The sequence below is a fragment of the Dermacentor silvarum genome, chromosome 11, assembly GCF_013339745.2.
Source record: "Dermacentor silvarum isolate Dsil-2018 chromosome 11, BIME_Dsil_1.4, whole genome shotgun sequence".
Lineage (NCBI taxonomy): Eukaryota > Metazoa > Arthropoda > Arachnida > Ixodida > Ixodidae > Dermacentor > Dermacentor silvarum.
In genome coordinates, this window is record NC_051164.1 from 105,879,404 (window position 1) to 105,903,679 (window position 24,276).

General features: G+C 44.1%; 1 protein-coding gene across 2 annotated transcripts in view; it reads right to left on the reverse strand.

Moving 5' to 3' along the window:
- The window catches only part of LOC119433261 (uncharacterized), a 63,860-nt gene that overhangs the window by 26,528 nt on the left and 13,056 nt on the right, over positions 1-24,276 (reverse strand). For both annotated transcript variants that reach the window (XM_049659185.1, XM_049659183.1), the window contains exons 2-9: positions 15,313-15,349; positions 8,638-8,812; positions 7,094-7,211; positions 6,928-7,006; positions 3,494-3,583; positions 3,202-3,322; positions 1,681-1,755; positions 860-1,004 (exon numbers count right to left, since the gene is read on the reverse strand). In XM_049659185.1, coding sequence (XP_049515142.1) covers positions 860-1,004; positions 1,681-1,755; positions 3,202-3,322; positions 3,494-3,583; positions 6,928-7,006; positions 7,094-7,211; positions 8,638-8,812; positions 15,313-15,314 — 805 coding nt within the window. In that variant the 5' untranslated portion in view covers positions 15,315-15,349. The remainder of the gene's footprint in view (positions 1-859; positions 1,005-1,680; positions 1,756-3,201; positions 3,323-3,493; positions 3,584-6,927; positions 7,007-7,093; positions 7,212-8,637; positions 8,813-15,312; positions 15,350-24,276) is intronic.

The following is a 24,276-nucleotide window of genomic DNA, read 5'->3' on the forward strand; positions in this document are numbered from 1 at the left end:
TTGTTTATACGGCGAAATGGCGGCGAAATGACGGCAGCCGGCAGCACATGGAGTAGAGGGAGAGTAGATGGAGGAAGGAATGAACACAAGCACGTCGCTGTTGTCGAGAGTATGTGCAGTTCGCACATATCAAGTGGCAAAAATACTTTATTGAATATTAATAACAGTCATATACAGAATTTTTAGAGCATTTTGGTTTGATTTGTTCTTTCTAACCATGAGTACGAGCACACTGTGAACGAGAGGGCATGTTCGCGCTGTTTCCGCTTCCGTAGCTCAAAGGCCATCGAGATTTCGTTAGAGTTGTAGAGTGCTCCATTGACTCGATAGACTATTGAATCGACGGCCTTCGAAACCGCTCGTGTAACAGCTCTAACTTGACCTTTGAGTCAACTGACCATCGGTTGGAAGGCCTTCGAAACGCCCGTGTGACACGGGCATTACACCACTTCACAGATTTCAGCTGTTAAGAGGATCACAAGCAATGCTAGTATATCAAAATATTATTTAAAGTGTTGATGAAGTCCACTCTGATGAAATCTCGTCTGGTAGGGAATAATGATGAAGAAATTACTTAAAACTTAATGTTTTGGTCTCCACAAGGGCACTTTGTTCACAATCTTCTTGATAATTTCTCCACCTCTGCCAGTGTTTGTTCCAGTTTCCTTCGCGATTGAGAGCCATAACAGTAGTAAGAAGTGATAGTACGGAAATGATTTATGGTGAACGTACATCCACAAAGCCTGCCAGAACTTGAGCAACAAACTTGAACATAATGCACACAATCATTAATGGTTATCAACAAGGAAAGCACCAATAGATTAAGAAGAACACACTACTGCAAGTATGCAATGCTTACCGAGTGTCTCTGGAATCTTTTGCAGCTTATTTGTGGTGAGTGTGAGATCAGAGAGCATTGTCATGTTCTCAATTTCATCAGCAATAAAAGAGATGCGATTCCGACTGGCATCCAGGTAGGTGAGCTTAACTAGATTCCCCATGTTCTAACACAGATGTGAAAAAAGAAAAAGAAAAGTAAACCACAATGCACTGTCAGGAAAAGAGAAATTGCCAGCACTTCCAGTATGTAAGTTGAGCAAGGATTAGGTCACTTTCACAAAATACGCACAAACACATACACATGCACACACACAAATAAATGTGCCTTGACTGAACAGCAGCTAACATGGGTGCTCTTCTTAGCAGGTCATGAGAGACAAATTTGTAATAAATATTATAAAGTGTTAAGAGTTAAGAGAATGCACCTCAGGTGCCCGCAGGTAGACCTCCGCTATTGAGCTCCTGACTTGGATAAAAGCATCGCATTAAAGAAGTAATGTGAGTGGGAACAGTTGATGGCCTTTAAAAAAACAATACGAGCCTGCTAGAAAATAAAAAGTGGAAAAGCCCACCGAGAGTGACAAGCTGTACTATCATGTGCCTCACAGGAAATTTTGTTGCGTGGTTTGCTGCACATTTTTTTTTTTTAATACGGAACATTGATGATGTGTCCTGTTCTCTGTTTTGTGTATTTTATGCCACTGGAAAGAATGTTCAGTATTATCATGAGTGCCCACTTAATAAGATTTGCAGCCACAGCCCAGCCCAAGCACTGCTTATTGCATGTGTGAAATGTATGCCGAAACACATTCTGGAAGTCCACAGAAAAAAAGGACTCACCGAAGGTAAAGACGTCAGCCTGTTACTGTCACACCAGAGCTCAGTCAGGCTGGGGAGGCTACCAATGACTTCAGGCTGTGAAACAAGGGAAGCAACAGCACTGTCACCAAATCTCAGAAACGTGCATAAACACTGTTCGCAAATCTTTGTGAATGGAAGAGATTATACGGGCTAACAGAGAGGCACAATGAGAACCAACGGATCAACTCCTAAAGTGTTTTGGATGAGCTCAGCTCATCAACTCGTCAATGGCAACAATTCCCTTTTATGACTAACTTCCCTTTCCTTTTTTTCCAATTCCCTTTTTTTTGACTAACAGTTTTTGTTATACATTAATTAATTATGGGGTTTTACGTGCCAAAACCACAATCTGATTATGAGGCACGCCGTAGTGGGAGACTCCGGAAATTTGGACCACCTGGGGTTCTTTAACGTGCACCTAAATCTAAGTACACGGGTGTTTTCGCATTTTGCCCCCATCGAAATGCGGCCACCGTGGCCGGGATTCGATCCCGCGATCTTGTGCTCAGCAGCCCAACACCATAGCCACTGAGCAACCACGGCGGGTCTTATACTACATAGACGGCTGCAGTCCCAGTGTTCGAATTTCATGCTAGTTTAACTCTTTTTTTTTTGTTTTGTTTTGTTTCCTTTTACTACATAGATGTCGGCACATTTTCAGTGCCTCAAAGGCCGCATTGTTTCAGTCCTCCTGTTCTACATCATAGATGGCAACCATTTCACAAGTGCTGGAGGGGCATATTTATTACATTCTTTTTTTCTACTACATAGATGGCAGAACTTTGTCAGCGCCCAAAGACTGCATGTTTGGAATCACACGCTTTTTGTGCCTTTTGGCAGATTTGGAACGATGGCATCTGCAGTGCAAAAGAAAGCCCCTGCCCTACTCTGACAGTGAAAGTGAGGGTTTTGTTCTCCGAGCGAAGAGGATGATGATAGTCTTGTCATTGCTTCTTCTACCAAAAGTGACGATTCAGAAAGTGGAGACGACATTGACTTGGCCAGACAGTGATGCAGCGTTTCCACGCTTAAGCATGAAGAAAATTGGTTGAAAAAGCTTTAGAAGAGTTTTCCATGGAGTATAGCTTGAAAATAAGCCATTAAAAAAAAAGCAAAATAAGGTCACTTTTGCTCAGAATAATAAAACACTTAAAGGATTAAGTATCATTGATTGCATTTCCTGCCCTTCTTGGCATACTAGAGGATTGAAGCACACCTAAGAGTTAGCAGTCCTAGTAATTCCACTAATAATATAAAGTGCATACCCAACAGAACCCTCACGGGTGCACGCAAATGCCAGCAAGGTGCTACATTAAAAAAAAAAAAATGAGAGTCAAGTACAACAGACATGCAATGCATTAGTCGTTATCTCACAACTGCATCTGGTAGCTCAATCCTGTTAAACAATCATGAGAAAATACAAAAGGACAAAGAAGTCATGCTTTCCCATTTTGTTGTTTCAAACTTTAACAGGTTGGGACTGGGACTTCAGGCACGTACCAACTCTGTTAAGTCGTTCTGGCCAATGTCGAGGCGGGACAGCTCCGTTAATCGAGCCATGGATTTGGGAAGAACCTTCAGATGGTTTTCCCTCAGCTCCAAGATTTTTAACTTTGACAGTCTGTAAATTAACAGATATATGTTACTCACAAGAAACATCATCTTGTGCTTTTTCTTTGGCTTCTGGAGCAAAATGAACAAAACGTGGAACTGGCACAAAGCCCCTGAAGTAATAACATAAACAGGTGTGCCAAACTAAGAAAAATTCAAATATACATATCGGTGTACATACCTCCCAAAATTTGCAGGAAGATATTCCAGGAACGTGTCATTAAGGTAAAGTTGTTCTATATTTATGAGCTGCGTAAAGCCTTCAGGAAGTCTGCAATATAAAGGCAATCACCATGGTAACCTTTGCCAAAATGCAGAAGCCAAAAGTGGGTTTCATGACAGGTATAGCCCTCCGTTGGGCTATGGCTCTGTTGGGCATTCATTATAGCGGATGTTTACTATGGGCATGCATGTCAATATCGACATCAAAAAAAAAAAAAAAAAAAAAGTGATCAGGTTTACGTGAAAGAAACGCAAGCGTACGTGATGCCTCCAAATGACCAGCAAGGGCTGTTGAGTTCGATGGCTCATCAATGGCTTGTGTGCTGATACGTTGCTCTGATCAATGCTAAATTAGAAACATACTTTGCACCATCGTTAATATGCAACCGTGTGATTGGTGCGGTCACATGAGATCGGCACATTGGCTTGCCAGGTGCATGCCAACCAAGCCAAGCCAAAGTCCAAAACATGCATGCGATTCGTGTTGCTCTTGCTAGGTATTTCACAGTCTTGCTACAAGCATACATACTTTGACGTGCCAAGCGAACAAATATTCGCTTCCCTATAACAGATATTGTCTTAGTTATTGTATTCCCGGTTTCGTCATTGCAGCAGAATACTCACTGAATGAAGGCAGAGTACAACCAAATTTTAGATATATAATCACATTACACTCAAAAAGGAAAATTACTGTAGATAGTCCCTAGTGCGACTTGTCAGATAATGCGTAAGCATTATTTCCAGTCGGTCATCTTGCACTCATGGAACGAATCAATGATTGAGTGGCCAAGTTACTCACAATGCAGCTCAGTGTGTCAAGGATGACGCAATGTATTGAAAGTATTTCAATTAATCTGAATTAGGGTTAAGTAATGTAATATGAATTAAGTTTCATTACTCGACTGGGCTTGATTAATGTTATAATCATTCATATTAATTAGGCTCCATCATCATCATCAGCCTATTTTTATGTCCACTGCAGGACGAAGGCCTCTCCCTGCGATCTTCAATTACCCCTGTATTGCGCTACCTGATTCCAATTTCCACCTGCGAATTTCAGAATTTCATCACCCCACCTAGTTTTCTGCCGTCCTCGACTGCGGTTCCCTTCTCTTGGCACCCATTCTCATGATCAGGGTCCCCTGTGAGTAATTGGCTTAGATAAACATACTCCGGTACAGACTCTAGAGGCTGACTGGCGATCCTGAATTCTTGTTCTCTTGCCAGGCTGTTGAACATTATCTTGGTCTTCTGCATATTAATCTTCAACCCAATGATCCACCGGTTACCTACCCTATGCATTACATGGCCTGCCCAGCTCCAATTCTTATCTTAATGTCAACTAGAATATCCAGTATGCCCATTTGCTCTCTGATCCCCACTGCTCTCTTCCTGTCTCTTAACGTTACGCCTAACATTTTTCGTTCCATCGCTCTTTGTGCGATCCTTAACTTGTCCTCGAGCTTCTTTGTTAACCTCCAAGTTTCTGTCCCATATGTTAGCACCAGTAGAATGCAATGATAATACACTTTTCTTTTCAACAACAGTGGTAAGCTCCCAGTCAGGATTTGACAATGCCTGCCGTATGCACTCCAACTCATTTTTATTTTTCTGCTAAATTTCCTTCTCATGATCAGGGTCCCCTGTGAGTAATTGGCCTAGATAAACATACTCTTGTACAGACTCTAGAGGCTGACTGGCGATCCTGAATTCTTGTTCTCTTGCCAGTCTGTTGAACATTATCTTGGTCTTCTGCATATTAATCTTCAACCCCACTCTTACACTTTCTCGGTTAAGGTCCTCAATCATTTGTTGTAATTCGTCCCCAGTGTTGTTGAACAGGACAATGTCATCTGCAAACCGAAGGTTGCCTAGATATTTGGTGTTCATCCTCACTCCTAAGCCTTCTCAGTCTAATGGCTTCAATACTTCTTCTAAGCATGCAGTGAACAGCATTGGAGAGATTGTGTCTCCTTGCCTGACCCCTTCCTTGATAGGTAACTTTCTACTTTTCTTGTGAAGAACCAAGGTAGCTGTGGAATCTTTGTACATATTTGCCAAGATATTCATGTATGCTTCCTGTACTCCTTGATTATGCAATGCTTCTATGACTGCTGGTATCTCTACTGAATCAAATGACTTTTCATAATCTATGAAAGCCATACAGAGAGCTTGATTGTACTCCGCAGATTTCTCGATTACCTGCCTGATTGATGGCATGGTCGTGATCCATTTTAGAATATCCCTTCCTGAAGCCAGCCTGTTCTCTTGGTTGACTGAAGTCAAGTGTTGCCCTGATTCTATTTTAAATTATCTTGGTGAATATTTTATATAATACCGAAAGCTAGCTAATGGGTCTATAATTCTTCAATTCTTTAACGTCTCCCTATGGCATTCTTCCAGTTCTCTGGTACACCTGAAGTCGAGGCATTGCATATAAAGGGCCACAAGTTTTTCAAGCATGATATCTCCTCCATCTTCGATTAAATCTCCTGTTATTCCATCTTCTTCAGCAGCTTTTCCCCAGGTCATGTCTTGCAAGGCCCTTCTAACTTCATCGCTAGTTATAGAAGGAGCCTCTGTATCCTGTTCATCACTACTTCGAATGAAAGTAGCTTGGCTGCTCTGGGTACTGTACCGGTCAGTATAAAATTCTTCCACTGCTTTTACTATGTCATCGAAATTGGTGATGATATTACCCTGCTTATCTTTCAGTGCATACATCTTGCCTTGTCCCATGTTAAGCTTTCCTCTCACTGATTTTACGCTGCGTCCATTTTCTACTGCTTCCTCAATCTTTTCCACATACTTTTGAATATCCCTTACTTTCTTCTTGTTGATCAGTTTTGACAGTTCAGCGAATGCTATCTGATCGCTTGAGTTGGACATTTTCATGCTTTGTTGTTTCATTATTAGGTCTTTTGTTACTTGTTCATTAGGCTTAAGGCATCTTCATTACCCTTGATTAATCATTAGCCTTAATCAATCTGTTATTAATCATTTGAAATTAGGCTTAATTTCATCTTAGTTACTCTTTATTGGGCTAATTGGTTAATTAATAAATTAATCACGCAATGAATTGAATCATTATTCAATCTCGATTACGCTTCCTTACCCTTCATTAGACTTAAAACCCTATGGAGCACATTCTGTCACGCGTTAGACAGACGGATGGATGGACAGACAGATTTCCGAGGGACATAGCCCTAGAATGCTGACACATTAAAATATGTGATAACCACGTTCGTTATGCATCAAGGTTCGACTGTATTGGCAAAAAAAAAAAATCACTGCAATTTCAATACAGAGGTAAATTTGCATTTTTAATGAGCTACTAAATGCAGTAAGGTTAATCACAATAGCAACCTTTTGTACTCATGCGGGCATACTCACTTTCCCACTGGGTTCACACTTGCTTCTACTATGGCCAGGCATTTGCAGCCTTTGATGTTGTCGGGAATTTCTATCACATCTAAAGTAGAGACGAGGTAATCAATATTTGTTAATAGTATAATGACATAACATGCAGGGACACTGCCACATGCACAAGGCTACTTACTGTTTTTACTAATGTCTAGTTCTTCTAGGCTGACAAGCGAAGATATAGCTGGAGGTAGAGTTTGAATGTCGTTATCACTTAGATTCAATTTTCTTAGTCCATGGCAGTGAAATAGCGGCTAGAAGAGGAACCAGCATATTTCATGTTAGCAACAAGAAAGGTAAAATTTGCAAAGCAACGAACTCAGAATACAACATTTAAATAGATAAAACAAGTATTTTAGTCAAAAATGTGCTTAGACACTACTGCCACAAGAGCTAGAAACATTGTTCTAACAACAAGCGCATCATTCAATCTTAGAAAGATGCTTCAGAGCACACACACACATACAAAAAAAAAAAAAAAAAAAAAAAAAACGAACTCGCATGTACAGTGCGCAGCGATTGCAACACTGTACTCGGACCGCATGGCAGCCGATGCTTTTTGCATTATCGGTGAGCACTAGGTGATTGCTGAGGGACCGAATGCAAGTTGCAATGCATCACAAACACTCTCGCTTTCATGTGATACAAAAATGAATCAGCTCGGTGTCCCCAATGGACCACCAGCGGCGCAGAAAGTGCCAAGCTGCCAAGCGCTCCGAGTATCTCGCTTCAATTGCTAACACTGTACGTGAGTGCATTCTTTCTTGCTCTAAAGCAACAGTCTAAGATGAATTACCAACTAGCCCAGCTACCAGTTCTTCTATTTCATTCAATGACAGTGCAAGATGTACTACTTCTTCACTTAGCAAAATTGCTGTGCACTGACTTGATACCTGTCACTTGCTTGCATCACTTTTCCTTCATAAATAAATAGAATAAAAATAAGCTGCAAGTCATAACTGCAAATATTATATATCTGGTTATTTTGGTTATTGAGATTTTTCTAGCTCTTGGAGGCGGAGGGGGGGAGATAAAAATCTTAACTGAAGACAGAATCGACAACAGGACAGGAAAGGCATTTTCAACCATTTTTCAAGGTGTTTCTTTTTGTCCCCTAAGCACTGAAAATGTCTCAATTACCTAAGTTCCAACTGAACCAGCTTTCTGCCATAGCTACCGCATATATTGCACAGTGAACAAATTCGACACCCATGTTTGGTGCGGTTCACCCATGGCATGTTAAAATAAAATCATGTCATGAAGAAGCATAAAACCAGCGAACATCAGGTGACAGGGCGATTCCCAGAGGTCAAATGGCAATACTATGTGCAGTGAAACTTAGCAGAATGGTCCGAGATCAAAATGTGTAGTGCCCCGTCGCTCGGCTCTACGTAACCTAAGATTTGTGCTGCCCCCCATCTGTCCATGTTGATTTCAATCACACAGTTCAATTATGAATGCAGCCTCCTAATTACCATTAAGCTCTGGAACACATGGCAGTGCATTTACAGCAGATAAATACCCCCCCCCCCCCCCAATTTAATTTTGTCGAATTAGTACTCGGAAGCTGTCTGAAGATGTGAACATGTTTTCTGGGCACGTTAAGTTATGAAAAACCCCAAGAAAAGTTCAAGCAACTGAAAATAATAAGTGAGAAGTGGTAACAGGATAACGGCTAACCCTGGGTAGTTCTTTGATCTGGTTGGCATTAAGATATAGCTCCTCGAGAGTGCGCTCATAGCTGAAGACCTGCGAGGGCACTTCTTCTAGGCCATGGTGGGCATAGTCCAGGACCCGGACTTCCTCCCGGGCAGGCCGCAGACAGGGGCAGTGCCGGAACACTGGGCCCATCCCCCTGGACAAGCAGCATGGCTCATTTCAACTTCTACTGACCATAGGGTTTACAAGTAACCAATAAGCAGTGTCAATTGCATTACCTGCCAAAATGTGAACTTTAAAATTCATAAAAGTACAGTGATCACGACACCGTGGTAGCATAGCACACATTATTTTTTAAAGGAACACTAAAGAGAAAAGTGTTTTGAACTGTATTAATAAAGTGCTCTTATACAAGTACTGAAAAAGTCGCCCTTACCCTGAGAAGGGGCATAATAAGCCAGAGAATGGTGCAAACAAAAAAGACACAAGTTCATGCACCAAACTTGCCCTGATGTCATGAATTTTCACGCCGTTTGCCAACGCCTAGTTCGTTCGTTCATCAGTAAATATGGGGCGCTATAACGTAAAATGATTCCAAACTGTTTTGATTTCAATTTCTGCGATCAGCCTCCACAATTGGTGAAAACATTTTCGGGCCACTCCCAACTTCGCCTGTCTGTCACGCGATGTCACGAAAACCGCGATAACTCCCCATCTGATATAACGTATACACACTGATTAAGCATGATTAAACAGCACAAAAAAAAAATAATCAGTTCCTGATTCGACGCCTTTTCACCGTTAGCCCTCTGCTATTGGTCCAATGTTTTCTGGCTACGCCCACTTCGCCTGTCTGTCACGCGACCTCACAAAACCGCGAAAACTCACCACATCAAAGTGACATGTACACGAAAAAAATGCATTAATATGCCGAACAAAACTGAAAATTTTTCTGAATAGCCACAGACTGCCCCGTTCCAAAAGGAATAGAAGATGGCTGCCCACCAATCGCTCAGGCCCTCGCTACTCTCACCTGCCGGTGAGCATGTATTTATTTGCGCATGATAAACCTTTTTGCGTGGCAGTAAAATGTTATCAAGCCCTTTTGGCACGTATACGACATTGCTTTGCCAACTCTTCCTTGCAGAGGATCCGTTTTAACGGCATTCTTATCCTTCCGTTGCATGCCGCCGCGATTTTCAACCAGCCACCGCAAGGCAAAGCAGACCAATCGGAGAAGCCGGCACCACCCTCTTCATGCGGTTATCTATTCTCACTGTGCTGGCTCGGCCCCATCGAAACCCTCTCCACTAGAGCGTGCTCCTCGCCTCTTGTGAGCCAATTAGATAAGAAAAACCGCTGAGTGTAGACAATGTTATTGGTTTTGAAAGCGAACAAAGGTGACCTCCTATAAACGAGGAGTGTGTTTGATAGGGTTGTTCAGACAACGCTGCGGGTCACCGCCCGATGCTTGCGTCGGTGGTTACGTAAATTTGACGTCAGGAGTTTGGAATCAAAACAGTTTGGAATCATTTTACGTAATAGCGCCCATGGACTGCACTGTACTCTAAAGAAGTCAAAGACTTAAAATTCGCAAGTATTGAGAACCTCTATTGGGCCACAATGAAATACAAAATACAAAAGAATAATTTGAAATCTGTGATGTCACACTGACTTACAGGCGTTGGGGCTTTGGCGTGAAATTCTATGAAATGAAACTTTTACTTTAATTTTCTCTTTTAATAATCAACCTATTACCTCCAAATTAACGAAAATAGTCTTGATAGAATACTTTAATGGCTACAGTGCGGCCCTCATGGAGCGTCAGGGAAGTGGGAGGAAAACAAAGGATGTTGGATGGCCACTCTAGGGCATTGCATAGGCACTGAAAATATATAGGAGCCTGCAGTATACATGGCGTCTTGCACTGGCACAAGGGCGGTGCAGGTACCATCACACATTTTTTCATGCATTTTTTTCAATCTTGCACTACCACATCTTTCAAAGCCTCAAAATCTTTTCCACAAACAGAATTAGTTTTTGTAAACTTGACTGCAACATTAGTAAAGTCGTAGAACAAGCCCAAGAATTCAGGAGAGTTGGCAGGTATAAAACTGTAGCGTGTAATGACAGGGTGAAGACTAAGAAGCATAGGTCGGCATACTCACTCATGAGTACATTCACTCATACTCATTTCAAAGACGTGAGTACAGTGTGATAGAGTGAGGAGGGGGGTGAGTAGAAGCGAATTTGAACGTGAGTGAGTACCTATGAGTGTGAGTAGACGCGAGTATGAACTTGAGTGAGTGTGAAGCCTGGAAAAAATAACAGTGAGTAGAGCGGACTGTGAAAACTCATGTGCAGTGAAGTGTGTGTGACAAAACAATCATACAAAGTGTGGCAGGTACAGAAGCTGTATTTTGCAATGATTCTTTTCAGTTTTAATTCTCTTTGCCTTTCGTCAATGGCTTGCATGGTGCCCCGCCTATATTATTGCCAGGACTGGTGACTCAGCGGGACAGATGTTAAGAAATGAACAGATTCGAAGGAGAAAGGATCCTTACAGAATATGGATCCTGTTCGTTGATATGGAACTTCATGAAAAGGTCAGATGCAAGTAAACAATTACCTCATGTCTCCTCACAGAGCAACATCAAATGGCTGAGGACATTTCCAATTCTATGAAAAGCAATGCTTTACAACGACCATTTCAATAAATACCATTATGCCAATTGCTTCTTTAGATATTTACCATGATGCTGCATACATATGTTATTTACTTTTCGATGACACTATTAATGTTTACAAACCTTCAAACTACTAACAATGCACCAGCACAACACTTTATATTTCTGAGCTCTCAGTGCTGCTTTCACTTGTCGCAGATCATTCATTGGGTGATCTGCTCACAATTACAAGTGCCAAAGATAAGAAAGCAAAATAAATAGTATGCAGTAATTCACCATGTGGAGTGAATCGGTGTTAGTTATGCTGCCTTTGCATAGGCGACAAGTCAACTATTTATCATGTTTGGAGAGAACAAACATTTGGCAACCAGCATGTAGTGGCTAAACTGCAGTTTGCTTCGCTAGGCCTTCACAACATGTGGCAGCATATTATGGTCCAATGCAGAAAGACACGCCACCGATCATATGGCAAGTTCATTCTAAGAAGAAGTGCAGAAATGTAACACGCACTAGAGTATTTAGGAAGAAAAATGGGCCAGGGTTTAATAGGTGTTGCACAATGGCAGCAGGTTTCCTAAAGTCAGTTTTGCCGCAGTGTTTTTAAAGTCAGCTTTTTCGCAACACAGCTGTGCATGCGACAAAGCATACAAACACTGAGGACGCGGTTTTCGGCTCAATTTTCCTGGTGGGGGAAAAAAGAAAAGGCTCGCGTTAGAATCGGGAATAGACCGTAATAAGATATGGTGAGCTACTGATATTTCTTGGAAATCTTCCTAGGGCAGGCTGAAAACTCGTTTTCGAAGACAGATGACGTGTGTTCAACGCATCCCCTGTCTCCGAAGCTCTGCCGAGACAGATGCTACCACTAAAGGGGTCGCTGCTATTGGGGTCACCATAGGGGTCAGGCACATGCATGCTTACTGGTAAAGTTTGAATTATCCGGCGAAGGCCAATTTTAGGATCGAAACAACGAAAATTTGAGTTCGTAGAAATGCATGGGCAACAGCCGGGACCATCTGTCGGGATCCAATTATCCGAAAACTCAAATTATCTGAGAGTAAAATTAACGAAAGCTTACTATATTTTGTGAACTTACCGTCAGGTTTGACCTGATGGTCCCCGAGTGGGCCTAGCCAGGTGATGTTGAGTTTACTCGCGTCTATTGTGGACCGAATAAAGTTGTTTCACTCACTCACTTGGCAGAGGACGTGAATCAGGTTTCATGCAGGAGGAGCCAGGAATGTTCAGCAAGGAAAGAAAGCCAGAATCTGACTGCTAAAGCGTGACTTTTTTAGTGCTCTAGACCAGGTAGGCTAACTATAGCTTTTATAGCTAGCTATAGCATTTAACAGCGAGACTTTAATGAGAATGGCCAGAGTAAACACACCTTTTTCTCACGCCTGGTCAACTCTGTCACTGTAAATTTCTATAAATTTTCAGTATGACTCCGACGTTTAAGCAGAAGCATTAGACCTCACGTGTACCTGGCACAGTGAAGCCAGCTTTCCCCTAACTTGGATTAAAAAAAAAAAAAAATTCCCTTGATTTCTTAGATGTTTGCAAGATGTTGCTCAGTTTTGCCAACATAATTTCTGCACAGATAAAATTTTGTTTATGTTATGCTAATAGGCAGCAAATATTATAGATTAGATTTATTTCTCATTTTACATTAAAATATTTAAATAATGAAGTCCCTAGACTCAAGCTGAAATGATGTCGCATCGCAAGCTGTTATGCTAACAACACAACCTCCTGTACTCACAGAAGACGCCAGCACTTATATACTTTTTTTATTGTCCAAAGTTGTTTTGCACATAGACAAAATTACGCGGAACCTTGTTCAAATTTTAAGTACGATGGGCGCCGGACCTCTCTTACAGATTGTAACAGTGTCGAAACACTACGCCACATCACGACACCAATGCGAATAATTTTTCCGAATGTCGTGCACGGACGCGGCACCACCACATTTACGAGCTTACGCGTCGTTTATGTGCACAAAGATACTCGGCAAAAAGCACAAAGATACTCGGCAACCTTTTGTCTTTCCTCCAAAGCGAAACTCGCCCAAGCGCATGGTCACTGGATCTCTGTACAAGGCTGCTCTGCCTACGGGGTGGTTTTATTTTTTATTCGGCTGTTCAGCGCGACAACCACATTGTTGTGCTCGGCGCTAGCTTCCAGCATGTGGATGTTTTGCCGGTTACGAAAGTTCAAGGGCACTTAGGCATCCCTACGTGGATGAATGTGGAAACATTGTGACGGCCTCGTTCGCGTACTCGCGTAGATGTCCAAAGGAGCCAGGCGCAGCTACTGACTTGAGTTTTTGTGATGCGTGCCATGGCCATGAATGATTGTGTTGAACGTGCTGAATTGCTGTGCTCTGTATTTATGTTGCAGACATTATGTTGCGTATGTAAATATTTTGTACCAATTATTTGCTGCGATAACTTCATATTCCAGCAGTGACTAGTCTCCTTTTAATATTGCCCACTGTCTGAGCCTAATTATGATGTCTGTCTGAACTTTGTTATTGTATCTTGTGCCCTTGTCAGGCGCTCTGTCGCTTTTAGCCTCGGCCTCCTCTTAGACTGTGTCTAAGGAAACAACAAAGAAAGAAAGAAAAGAAAGAAGTCGAAGGTTTGTCCATCGGGGCGCACGACAGAACTCGCCGAAATCACCGGGCGCCGACTGGCAGCCGTGGCGCTCTATGCAGACCGGCCACCGGCGTGGTCTGTCTCTGTGATCACGTGAGTTGTTCGTCCATCGGAGCCGCTCCTCTCTCATTGGCGCAAGCGCACGTGGTGTCGCGTGCACTCTCCGGCCACGCCGCCGGATTTTCCGCTTCATGAGTCATATAATGCTTTCCCGTTAATAAATATTTCGTTCAGAGTGCACACACATTGACAGGCCAACTAGAGGTATGAGCGGCAAAATCCCAGACGCAGTACTTCGTTAAAGAGCCCAGGGAATCCGCACACTGTCCTTTCTTTACCGGGCGAGGTGCACACTCAGCTGCGCTGCTGCATGGTCGAAATTCATAGTTCGCATGCTAACGCAAAGGTAATTTGCGAGTGAGTGAAATCAAAAGACGCCGTCACGGCAGCAGTTTAACTTTTTCAATGTCCTTACGCCAAATTACCCCATTTCCCTAAACAATGCCTAAAACCCCTAGATCTATGGAAACTTGCCTAGAATTGGCAGCGCTGACCTGGCGCACATCAGGATGGCACCAGTGCTTTATTTCCAGTCTCGTTTTTGTTCTCACAAATATCGTACAAGATGCAGCCACTCAAAAAGTATTTCTTTTTTTATTACAGCGGTTGAATAATCAAGCCTGCAAGCTTTTTGCTTGATTTATAGTGATCAATCGGAATATTAGCAATGATGCTTCAAAAACGAAATACCACTGGAGTTCATTGGGGCGCTACAGAGATCATTCAATGTTGTACTTCACGGAATACTTTCGCTTGACGATTGATGGAGTGTTACATCTAACAGTGGTGTCTATGGAATGAGCAATGCAGACTAACATTGCAATCGAAACACAAAATTTTCAGCACACACCATATCGACTCGTGTAATAGCCGCAGCACCCACAACTTGGCAGCCCAAAATTTGGAAAAAAAAAATAATTCTAACGGAGAAGCAATCGCATTCGGTGCCCCGATGACGCGCGCGCGCATCAGCGAAATTTCGCACACTGCGTACTTGAGCGTACCGCTACTGGATGACGAGAGCCGGGGTATGCACAAGTCGCTGGCTACGCCGGCACCATTTTAACCAAAAGGTGCAGTCCCTTGTAAGGGACGCGCCTCATCGAAATAGTGAAAAAAAAAGTGCGGCCCTTACACGAGTCTATACGGTAACCTCCTCAAAATCGCATTACCTCGGCCACATATTAAACTCAAGACCTGATGCTTAGCAGAATGCTGTCATAACCACGGAGCCACCACAACAAGTGGAAGAGATTCAGTGAAACAGTTTCAGTGAAGATGTTGAAACTTACATTTGCAAGCGCCTCAACAGTGATGTTCCAGTATAAACTGTAAGAAAAAAACAACAACATAAGATTGTGTTACCAACTCGCATGCTCTGTAGAAAGTTCATACACTGACATACTGACAGGCACATACGTCAGCCTGCGAACACAAGCACATATACAGTTTGTTAAACCGAAACCGCAGTGCAATATTACTTTGCTAAATGGCGAAAATCAATATATTGCTTTACGGGAAAGCTCTATAGGGTGTTAAAAAATAAAAAAAAAACGCTTAACCTTGCACTCGGCCGCGCAACGCTTGAAACAGCGAAGCTGGGCGATCGTAGCTCAGCATTTTCTAGAAGTGCGCGCGAACTTTTCATCTTATTACTCACGATGATGGCAATTTTTTTTCGCACGTCTTGGACTTACGGCCATCACTGCGCGTTGCATAGTGCAGCTTGCAACACTGACACTGCGTTCCAATGCCGACACCACGTTTCAGGAGACCCGCTCCGTGAATGCGTCTCTCTCACAGAGCACGAGCGTACAAACGCGCCAGTTGTGGACGAAGACGACGATGCTCGAACGCAATAACATGGTTCGCATAAATGCATGCTCTGCAAGCGTAGCTGTATAGCCTAGTGGTTACGACGCTCGCTTTGGGTCCGGGGGTACGTGGGCTCGAATCCCGCCTCGGCCAGGAAGCTTATTTTCTTTCTTGGTAGTTTCTTGATACGCACCACAAATTACGACTGGCTTAAACAGCTTCGCTGTTAAAAAGGCACTAGTAAGCAGATTGAAGCTTGCTAAATCAGGGGTTCAGCTTAACATGTGCACTGTAGGGCACAACACAATAAAATGCGCATCAAGCAAAAAAAGTAACCTGTACCAGCAGTTTTACGAAGTCACTTTACCAACAGCTGTTGTAATAACACTCAAACATGGAAGATACAGAATTACATTACAAAGAAACGAATGTATTGAATCGGAAGGTACCTCTGTCTCTTATTGCTACAATTTAAGGGTTCCCTGCAACAATCTTTTAGTACCATAAGTAAACTTGCTTAGTTGACAGACTAAGTAACAGCTACAAGTAACTCCAGTAATAGCTCTGTGCATATGCCACGTACCCACCTGGGGGGTTGGTCAAGGCTCGTAATGGAAACAATATGCAATTACTAAATTTTTCTTAAAGCGCCCCTCAATAAGCCGCATAGGAAATTTCGGTTACACGCTGGAAGTTGTTACGTGCCCTCTAGGGAGCGTTCTATACCGTAAGAATTTAAAAAATTGGTTCATTAGTAGCCGTGATATAAATACTTCAGCGCCGCGAACTCATGCTTTCAGGAGGCAAGCTTCACCGCCAACACAGACACTCTCTCCACTTGCCCCGTCTCGCCTCCGCAAGAGAAATTCCTTCCCCGCGTTCTCCCATACCGGAGCTCGACGCATACGTCACGGGTCCCGCCCTTTCTCTCTCTCTCTCTCTCTCTTTTTCTTGCGCGGCGCACTTTCGCTGACGGTGTCGCGCGCGAGCTGTTGCATTTGTCTCGTTTCGCGCAGCGCACGATTTTCCACGCTGTGGACGAGAACACTCGACTGGTACACGATTACTGAGTCAGACACAAGCCGATCACAGAGCACGATCGCGCGCTGGAGCACGGTAGAAAATGACATAGTTTCGTTGTCTGCGCGCGTGACTGCACGACGTGGGAACACGCGGACGAAACGGGAGTACATCTCTCTTGCTGCGGTGCGAAGTAAAACAAGAACACGCAGACATTCGGTTTGTGTGTTTTATTATTTCTCTAAACTTTAATTCGTCTGTTGAAGCAACAGATTACACAAATAGTAGATGTTGCCTTGAATAATTCTCGAAGTCACGTGTCACTATGAGCGACGTCACAGCACTACCTCCATGCTGAATGCGCAGCGCCCGGGAGGAGAAGGGCAAATGGCGTTTGGTTCGAAATTTAAGCTATTTTCGCGGCGCGTAGCGGTGCAATACATTGCAGGCACGATCGTTAGCGCGCACTGTATGCACTGCGCTTGCCAGTTTGAAATGGCCAGAGCTGGTGAGGGGCCCTTTTAGGTATTACGAATATTTAAAAAATAATAATTGAAAAGTGAACATGCCTATTCTGAGGAAACTACCAGAGAATAATTTAAAAGAATCAAAAGAAAATGTACGCTTCAATGAAAAAAAAAAAAAGTTTAACATGTCAGCCTCCATGTAGACACGACGTAATCTATGCACAAACTTGCAGACATCCTTCCAGGCACGACCCAGGCTGCTCGCACCGATGGATAAAATATCAAGTGCATAGAGACTCGGGTACACTCTAACGCAGGCCAATACGTGAAAAAAATGTTGCTCTAAGCATATCTTTCTCTAAGAATTATAGGTTTGGCGGAAGAGGAGGAAGAGAACCTTCTGCCCGTTCGCCGCCATTTATTCTGGGTGCCAGGCCACCGAGGGTTACAATTAAACGAAATTGCATATTAGCCAAAACATCTTTAAGTGTATCTTTGATTTCTGTTTTACCAGATACAGCCTACGTCACTGCATAGAGATACGTCACTGCGTCGGGATATATAAAACTTTGCCTACAAAATAATTTAATCGAAAGTGTCGCTGGTAACATCTGACTTTCAACATCTCCGTTTTTGCTGGAATAAACAGTGGTGTCTTTTTCAGCGAGGGAATTTACATACACCATATTACGCTGTCGCATCCCACAAGTGAATTTTTATTTACATAGAGCTAGTCTGATGATGTCCCCTCTATGCCATTAATTGTAAGAAAATTTATTCTGGTAATATTATCATTTGGGGCCTCGACACTATAGGCTATAGTCACAGGGATGTTTGTTGTGCAGAGTATGATTTGTTAACTGAAACAAGACGATTACCCTGCTAATTTTTGTAGCTTGATTGCACCTATCTGATCACCATTAATTTCACTCATATTGCTTCTCCAAATCCTTTACTAACATTTTCTTTATTCTCTCCTTGATTAGGGTCTCTTTTAAACTGACCGCTCGCTCGCATGATATTCTAGTTTTCCCGGTATTTCCTTTTGTCTTTCTTTTAAATGGAGTTTCTCCTATTCAAATAAAAATTCTAAACTACCTCCTGCCGCCTGATTTATGGCCTATCACTCTGAGTGGGTACGCGCTAGGAAAGAGGAACATCATCATCATCATCATTTTCACACTCGGTCGGCGCTCAAGCGCCGCGCCGCTTCGTCCGCTGTCCTCGAGACACAAAAGAAGGCCTTTACTTTTTTTTTTTTTTTTTTCCCGCAGACTGCGGAGTCTGCGAAGTTATACTGCCGGCTCACAGCAGGTATCTATAAAGCACATTGACCTCTGAGTGGAACAGCGCATTACACTCAACAGATTATTCGATTTTCTTTGATTTAGTAATCCGGCATGTGCCGCCGGGTGTATGCCCATTGTTGGCCAATGCTCTCGAATGCGCATGTGCCACAGCGAAACAGGAGACACAGAATCCTTAACGCATACTTATCTGTGCATCGCCATTCATTAAAATGATGATGATCTTAATTACTTCGACAAGCATCATACATGCCCGACTGCGAATCCGCCTGATTTGGAGTTTGCATTTCGGCATATCTTGTGAACAGTGTAGTGCACAAACATAAAAATGGCATACGATTAAAGTTGTGGCCTTTGCGGTGGATAAACACACACACTACATGAGGTTGCAGATTGTATATGATGAAAGTAAACACAATTTTATGCTTCGCCGTTAGTTGTATAGCACTTAATTAACCGCTTCACTACACCTTCACTTCACATAGATTTCAACGTCTGCGTTGTATCTCCCCAGTTTTTCAATTAACCGTTCTGATTCAAACGGTCCCAGGCCTTGGCAAAAATGTGACCCACATCCTCGGTGATACCGCACGTGTGGTCGTTCCGAACTCCAGCTTTTCTCAGCACGTCACATATCCATTGTAAGTGTCCTCGTTTGAGCTACTCGAATCTCTCGTGGGAACCGTTTTGTTTCCACAGCTCTATCGATCGCATCAACGGAACGATTTAACGCCCGAGCATTTTTCCTGTTTCTTTCATCCGCGGCCTGACCTCCCCCAAGAAAGCATCAAGGAGCTTTGTATCTGCATGTCACGTTGACCACTTATAAAAGACGAAGACAGAGAAAGAAAAACACAAAACGACGACACGGGCGGGAGTTGGTCCTAGCTTGAATATGCAACGTACACATTATGCAAAACAAAAGAGAACGTTACAGACATGGCCGAAATAATCATCATCATTATCATAATTTATCTTCGCCTTTATACACACTAACCAAGAATTAAAACGAGGGGGGGGGGGGGTAGGACAGCGCACCGCCCGCGTCGCCGTTTTGTGTTTTTCTTTCTTTGTCTTCGTCTTTTATTAGCGGTCAACATGGCATTAATTCAGTAAACACCAACTAGGCGAAATTAAAGTTCTTCTGGAGCTTTGTATCTCTCCACCGAAATAAAAACTCTCGCGCACGAAACATTCGAAACGTCTCTTCCCAAGTGACGGAGGTACACGGCATCGCCAACAGTCTGCGGAGTCTGCCGCGCAATAAATGACGCGCCCCAGATCCGGTGGCGCCACTCAACGCACGCGCGACGATTAATTACTCGCCAATGGCCGAGCGGCGGTAGTAGCAGCAGGAAATCACGCGGATCGACGCATCCCCTCTGGGAGCGTCCCCGAGATCCCCGGCAAAGATAATTAGCGAGCGTCCGCTGCAGCGAGTCCCCGTCGCGACCGGCTCCGAATCAAGCTGCGCGCGCGATCGCGCAAAGCAAGACGCGCAAGTGCACCACGCCGCCTCGAAGTCGCGCTGCCTGCCAACGATTCAATTACCGGCGACGCGGCTGTCTCTTCTGGTTCTGCATCGCCCTCCGAGGATATGGTAAGGAATTCACGTTCTGTCTCGCTTCAAAGATGGCGGCATGGACGAAGAGGGTGTTTGTATACCATTCATTCATTCATTCGTTTTAACGGTGCACCGCGCTTATGAAAGTTGAAGAATGGGGCTATTTAACTCCTCCAAGTTACACTTGCATGGGCTGTGAGGAATGTCGTATAATGGAATGCTCCAGGAATTATTTTAACATATAATTAATTTGCTACCATATAATCTACCGCAGAATAAAAAACCAGATACAGTGTTCTTTTTTTTTTAACGAAAGCTTCGCGCTGTTTGAATTCGATATGTCAACAAAAGCGCAAGAAATTGTGGCAGTTTCCTCCCGCATGGCGAAGCATTGACAGCGATAAGAACGTTTAGCGTGGCGCTTGAACTTCTCGGACGGTGTTTCTAACTATGGCACAACGCAGCACATAAGGCAACTGCTGCAGAGCAAAAAGGAAGAATGTCCTGGCAGCTACCACACGCCGGGTGTCACGACACTCGCGCGGTAAGGAGTCGCGTCGCCAGTGGCGTCGCACCGCGACAGTGCACGAGATGAGACCGACGGGGTTAGTCAGCACCCAGAGAGCTCGATGTTTGCTTGCTGCCCGCTCAAGAGCAGTGAATACACACAGCAGGAACGCCATATATGGAGCAGCGGAAGGCTTCGTCGTTTTAGAGCGCAGCTCTTACGTTCCTGCGGCGAGCGTCGGCGTCCCTCGTAACCGAGCGCAGCGGCGGTTGAAAGACGGCGATGGCAAAAAGAACGCGAGGAGGAAAGCGGAGGAGGGTATGGCGAAAGCGTGACAAGAAAAGCGTAGTGTTGCGCAAGACGGGCTTTGCGGCAACGATGGCTACGAGATGGAACCAGGGTAGCGCGCGTCGTCTGTTCACCGATGACGCCAACGATACTAAATATAGAAACAAAGCGTTGCATGAGCGGAGGTCTGTCTGCGGCGGATGCTGTGAACCACGCCCACGCGTCACCCAGGCGCTGCCTCTCGCGATCTCCCGATGAAAACACGTACAGAGCTGCGGTCAAATTGCTCATGATATAGCATCGTAATCGTCGGCGAATTTTTTTTCTTTTGCAGCCAAATACACTCCGCGTCTCTGGAGACCCTCCAATCCGCCGCGCGCAAGCCGCGCATGCGCCATCAGCGGGACAGTACGACAACGGCGGCGCCGACGTCGTGAATGCGGTAAAAAACATAAAATGAAAAAAGAACGCTCTTTAGAACACGGATGAGATGCCTATATTTTTGGGGGCGACTCACTCAGCTGCGAGCATCAGTAATTAGACATTACTTAGTGCTCAGCCATTTAATTAAGAAATATTAATTGACTAGGTTGTTCACAGGTAGGTTTGTGCACAAGACCCATCCAGTCGATGCTTAGTTCTTGTCAGTTCACTGGAAAGCCCGATGCTATAGTACCATTTGCAGCAAACTAATCCCCTAAGTCTGCGATGAAATACACGAACGTTTTTCATAGGCCTTGCTCACGCGCTTCACCACTGCTCAGGCCCCATCCACATGTCTCTGGTCTGGTTGCCATGACAACGGAAGAAGCGTCCTATATTAGGTCCGGAATGCAGGACGCCTACTGAAAGCAGCGCTACCACACAAAGCGAAAGTCAACAGCTGTATTCACGGTGGCTACATTTATCCGTGCAATGAACAGCGCACAATGGCTCTGCTTTGACGCGGGCCCCTCGGTTAAAAGCAAAAAAGGTTCAAAGGCAGACGCCTAAGCCACTCATGAGGCTCTGCTCCTACAATTTCAAAAGCACCGCTGTTTCGAAGAAAGGATTGCTATTAAATCGAATAATCATTATTCGGCTCTTTCGCCCGTTTTCGCGGTCGGCCAATACAAAGGCACCGATGCAAGGAGCGCGCGCAGTAGCGCACCCAGGATCTCTGCTGGAGGGGGGGGGGAAGGGAGATGGGGGGGGGGGGGGGTTGACAGTTTGCCAATATCTAAACAGCACTAATTTCGATTTCTTCACGGGAAATTGTCAAAAAATGCGCTTTTTGCGAGTGTGCAGACGACTGCGCGTCTTACATCTTAGTTGCAGTACTCAAATTCGCAAGGAAAGAAAAGGGGTTAAACAAAAGGGGGGGTTACAACGCCGTTCACCTGTTAATCTTTTTTCGCTGAGTCATTGTCATTTTAGGCGGCTGTTTCATGACCTACATGATACCCATGTCATGAAATTCATGTCATGACCTATCATTTAAGTTCTGCATACACTGTTGTCATGCTATGCCGATTTTGGTACCTACCATGTTAACAATTAAAACGACCATGAGTGCACCAAGACGTAGGCAGCTGTTTCATGAGCTACATAACACACATGTCATGATATTCATGTCATAACCTATCATTTATGTTCGCCATACACTCTTGTCATGCAATTTTGTTAAATAGCAAGTTAGCGATACGACCATGAGAGCTCCAAGACGTAGGCGGCTAGATAGATAGATAGATATACAGATAGATAGATAGATAGATAGATAGATAGATAGATAGATAGATAGATAGATAGATAGATAGATAGATACTGTCAAAGTGGCAAATGTTCGCCAAGAAATGTTTCGCATTTAATAGACTAATAGATACACTTCGAGGTGCTAAACCAAGCTACCATAAGTGATGGCATTTGGAAATCTGCACCGTTTCATCCGGGTGCGAAAACGCGCCCTCTCTCTGGGCTGTTGCGCGTGGATATATACAAAGCCTACGTGATGCCGCCGTCCACAGCGGCTACGCCCATAAGGCTCTCATTTGAAAAGGTAAGCGTCGGTTGAAACAGGACAGGAGCAAGCGAAGGTCGCCGGGAGCTATAGCGTGGTCATATATGATACAGTGGAACTAAATTGGCTGATAATGATGATGATGTATAGGCACGTTTCTCCGATTCCGATTGTGGTCGGAGGCATCAACACGCCCATGAAGAGCGAATCGTGAAGATTGGGAGGAGGAGGAGAAGGATTTGTGACAAGGTGAAACAAGCGTAAGCGCACCGAGATAAGGCGCAGCTATATTACTGTGTTTATTTGACAGCATAATCGCGGCTTCAATGACATCAGCGCTTACCTTCTGAAAGAAAAACACACCGGAGAGACAATTTGTGTGTTCGGGAAAAAAAAAAAAGAACTATGTAAGAAAAGAGACAGAGATGGGCGGTGTGAAGTGTGGCTGGCCATAGCCTCCTATATAAGTATATAAGAGGCTATGGGCTGGCAGAAGATAAGAATAGTTTCCAGAAAAGTAAGGATGAGCAGCCCAAGATGCGCCGGGATTTCTCTTACATTTTTCGTCTTTAATACTACTATTATTTTTTTTCTAGGTTGCCGCGTTTCGTTCCTTTCTATAGACCATGTTCTGTTAGCGACGCAAAATTCGGCCAGCACGGCAAACCTGTCCCGAAATTGCACGTCGGTATATACTGCTTTATATAGCTTAGCCAACAACAAAGACGTCGTTAAACAAATCAAGACGCGAACAGAGGCTGCCACAACGGTGTAGCAAAAGCCGTCCGTCTTTGTCTTTGGACGCGTCTGCTTTCCGTGGAGAACAAAAACAAGGGCCACCTAGTGCGACACACACACACACACACACACACACACACACACACACACACACACACACACACACACACACACACACACACACACACACACACACACACACACACACACACACACACACACACACACACACACACACACACACACACACACACACACACACACACACACACACACACACACACACACACACAACACCGCCCAAGGGTCTCCGCGCAAGCAGCGGCTCTCTTTGGCTAGCTCGCTCTATTTTTTTCGTCGGGGAGGCGCTCTTATTTTAAGGCGCCGCTGTCCCAATATAGAGCGCCACTTTCTCTTCTTCTTCAGGGGTGGAAACCACCGGCCGCGTCGCAGGGGAACTCGGTCGAATCGCCCGACTTCGGCACTAGGGCTCCGGGAGCACGTGTACTACCGCATCTCTACGCGTATTAGCCGCAGCAAAGATTGAAGGCGT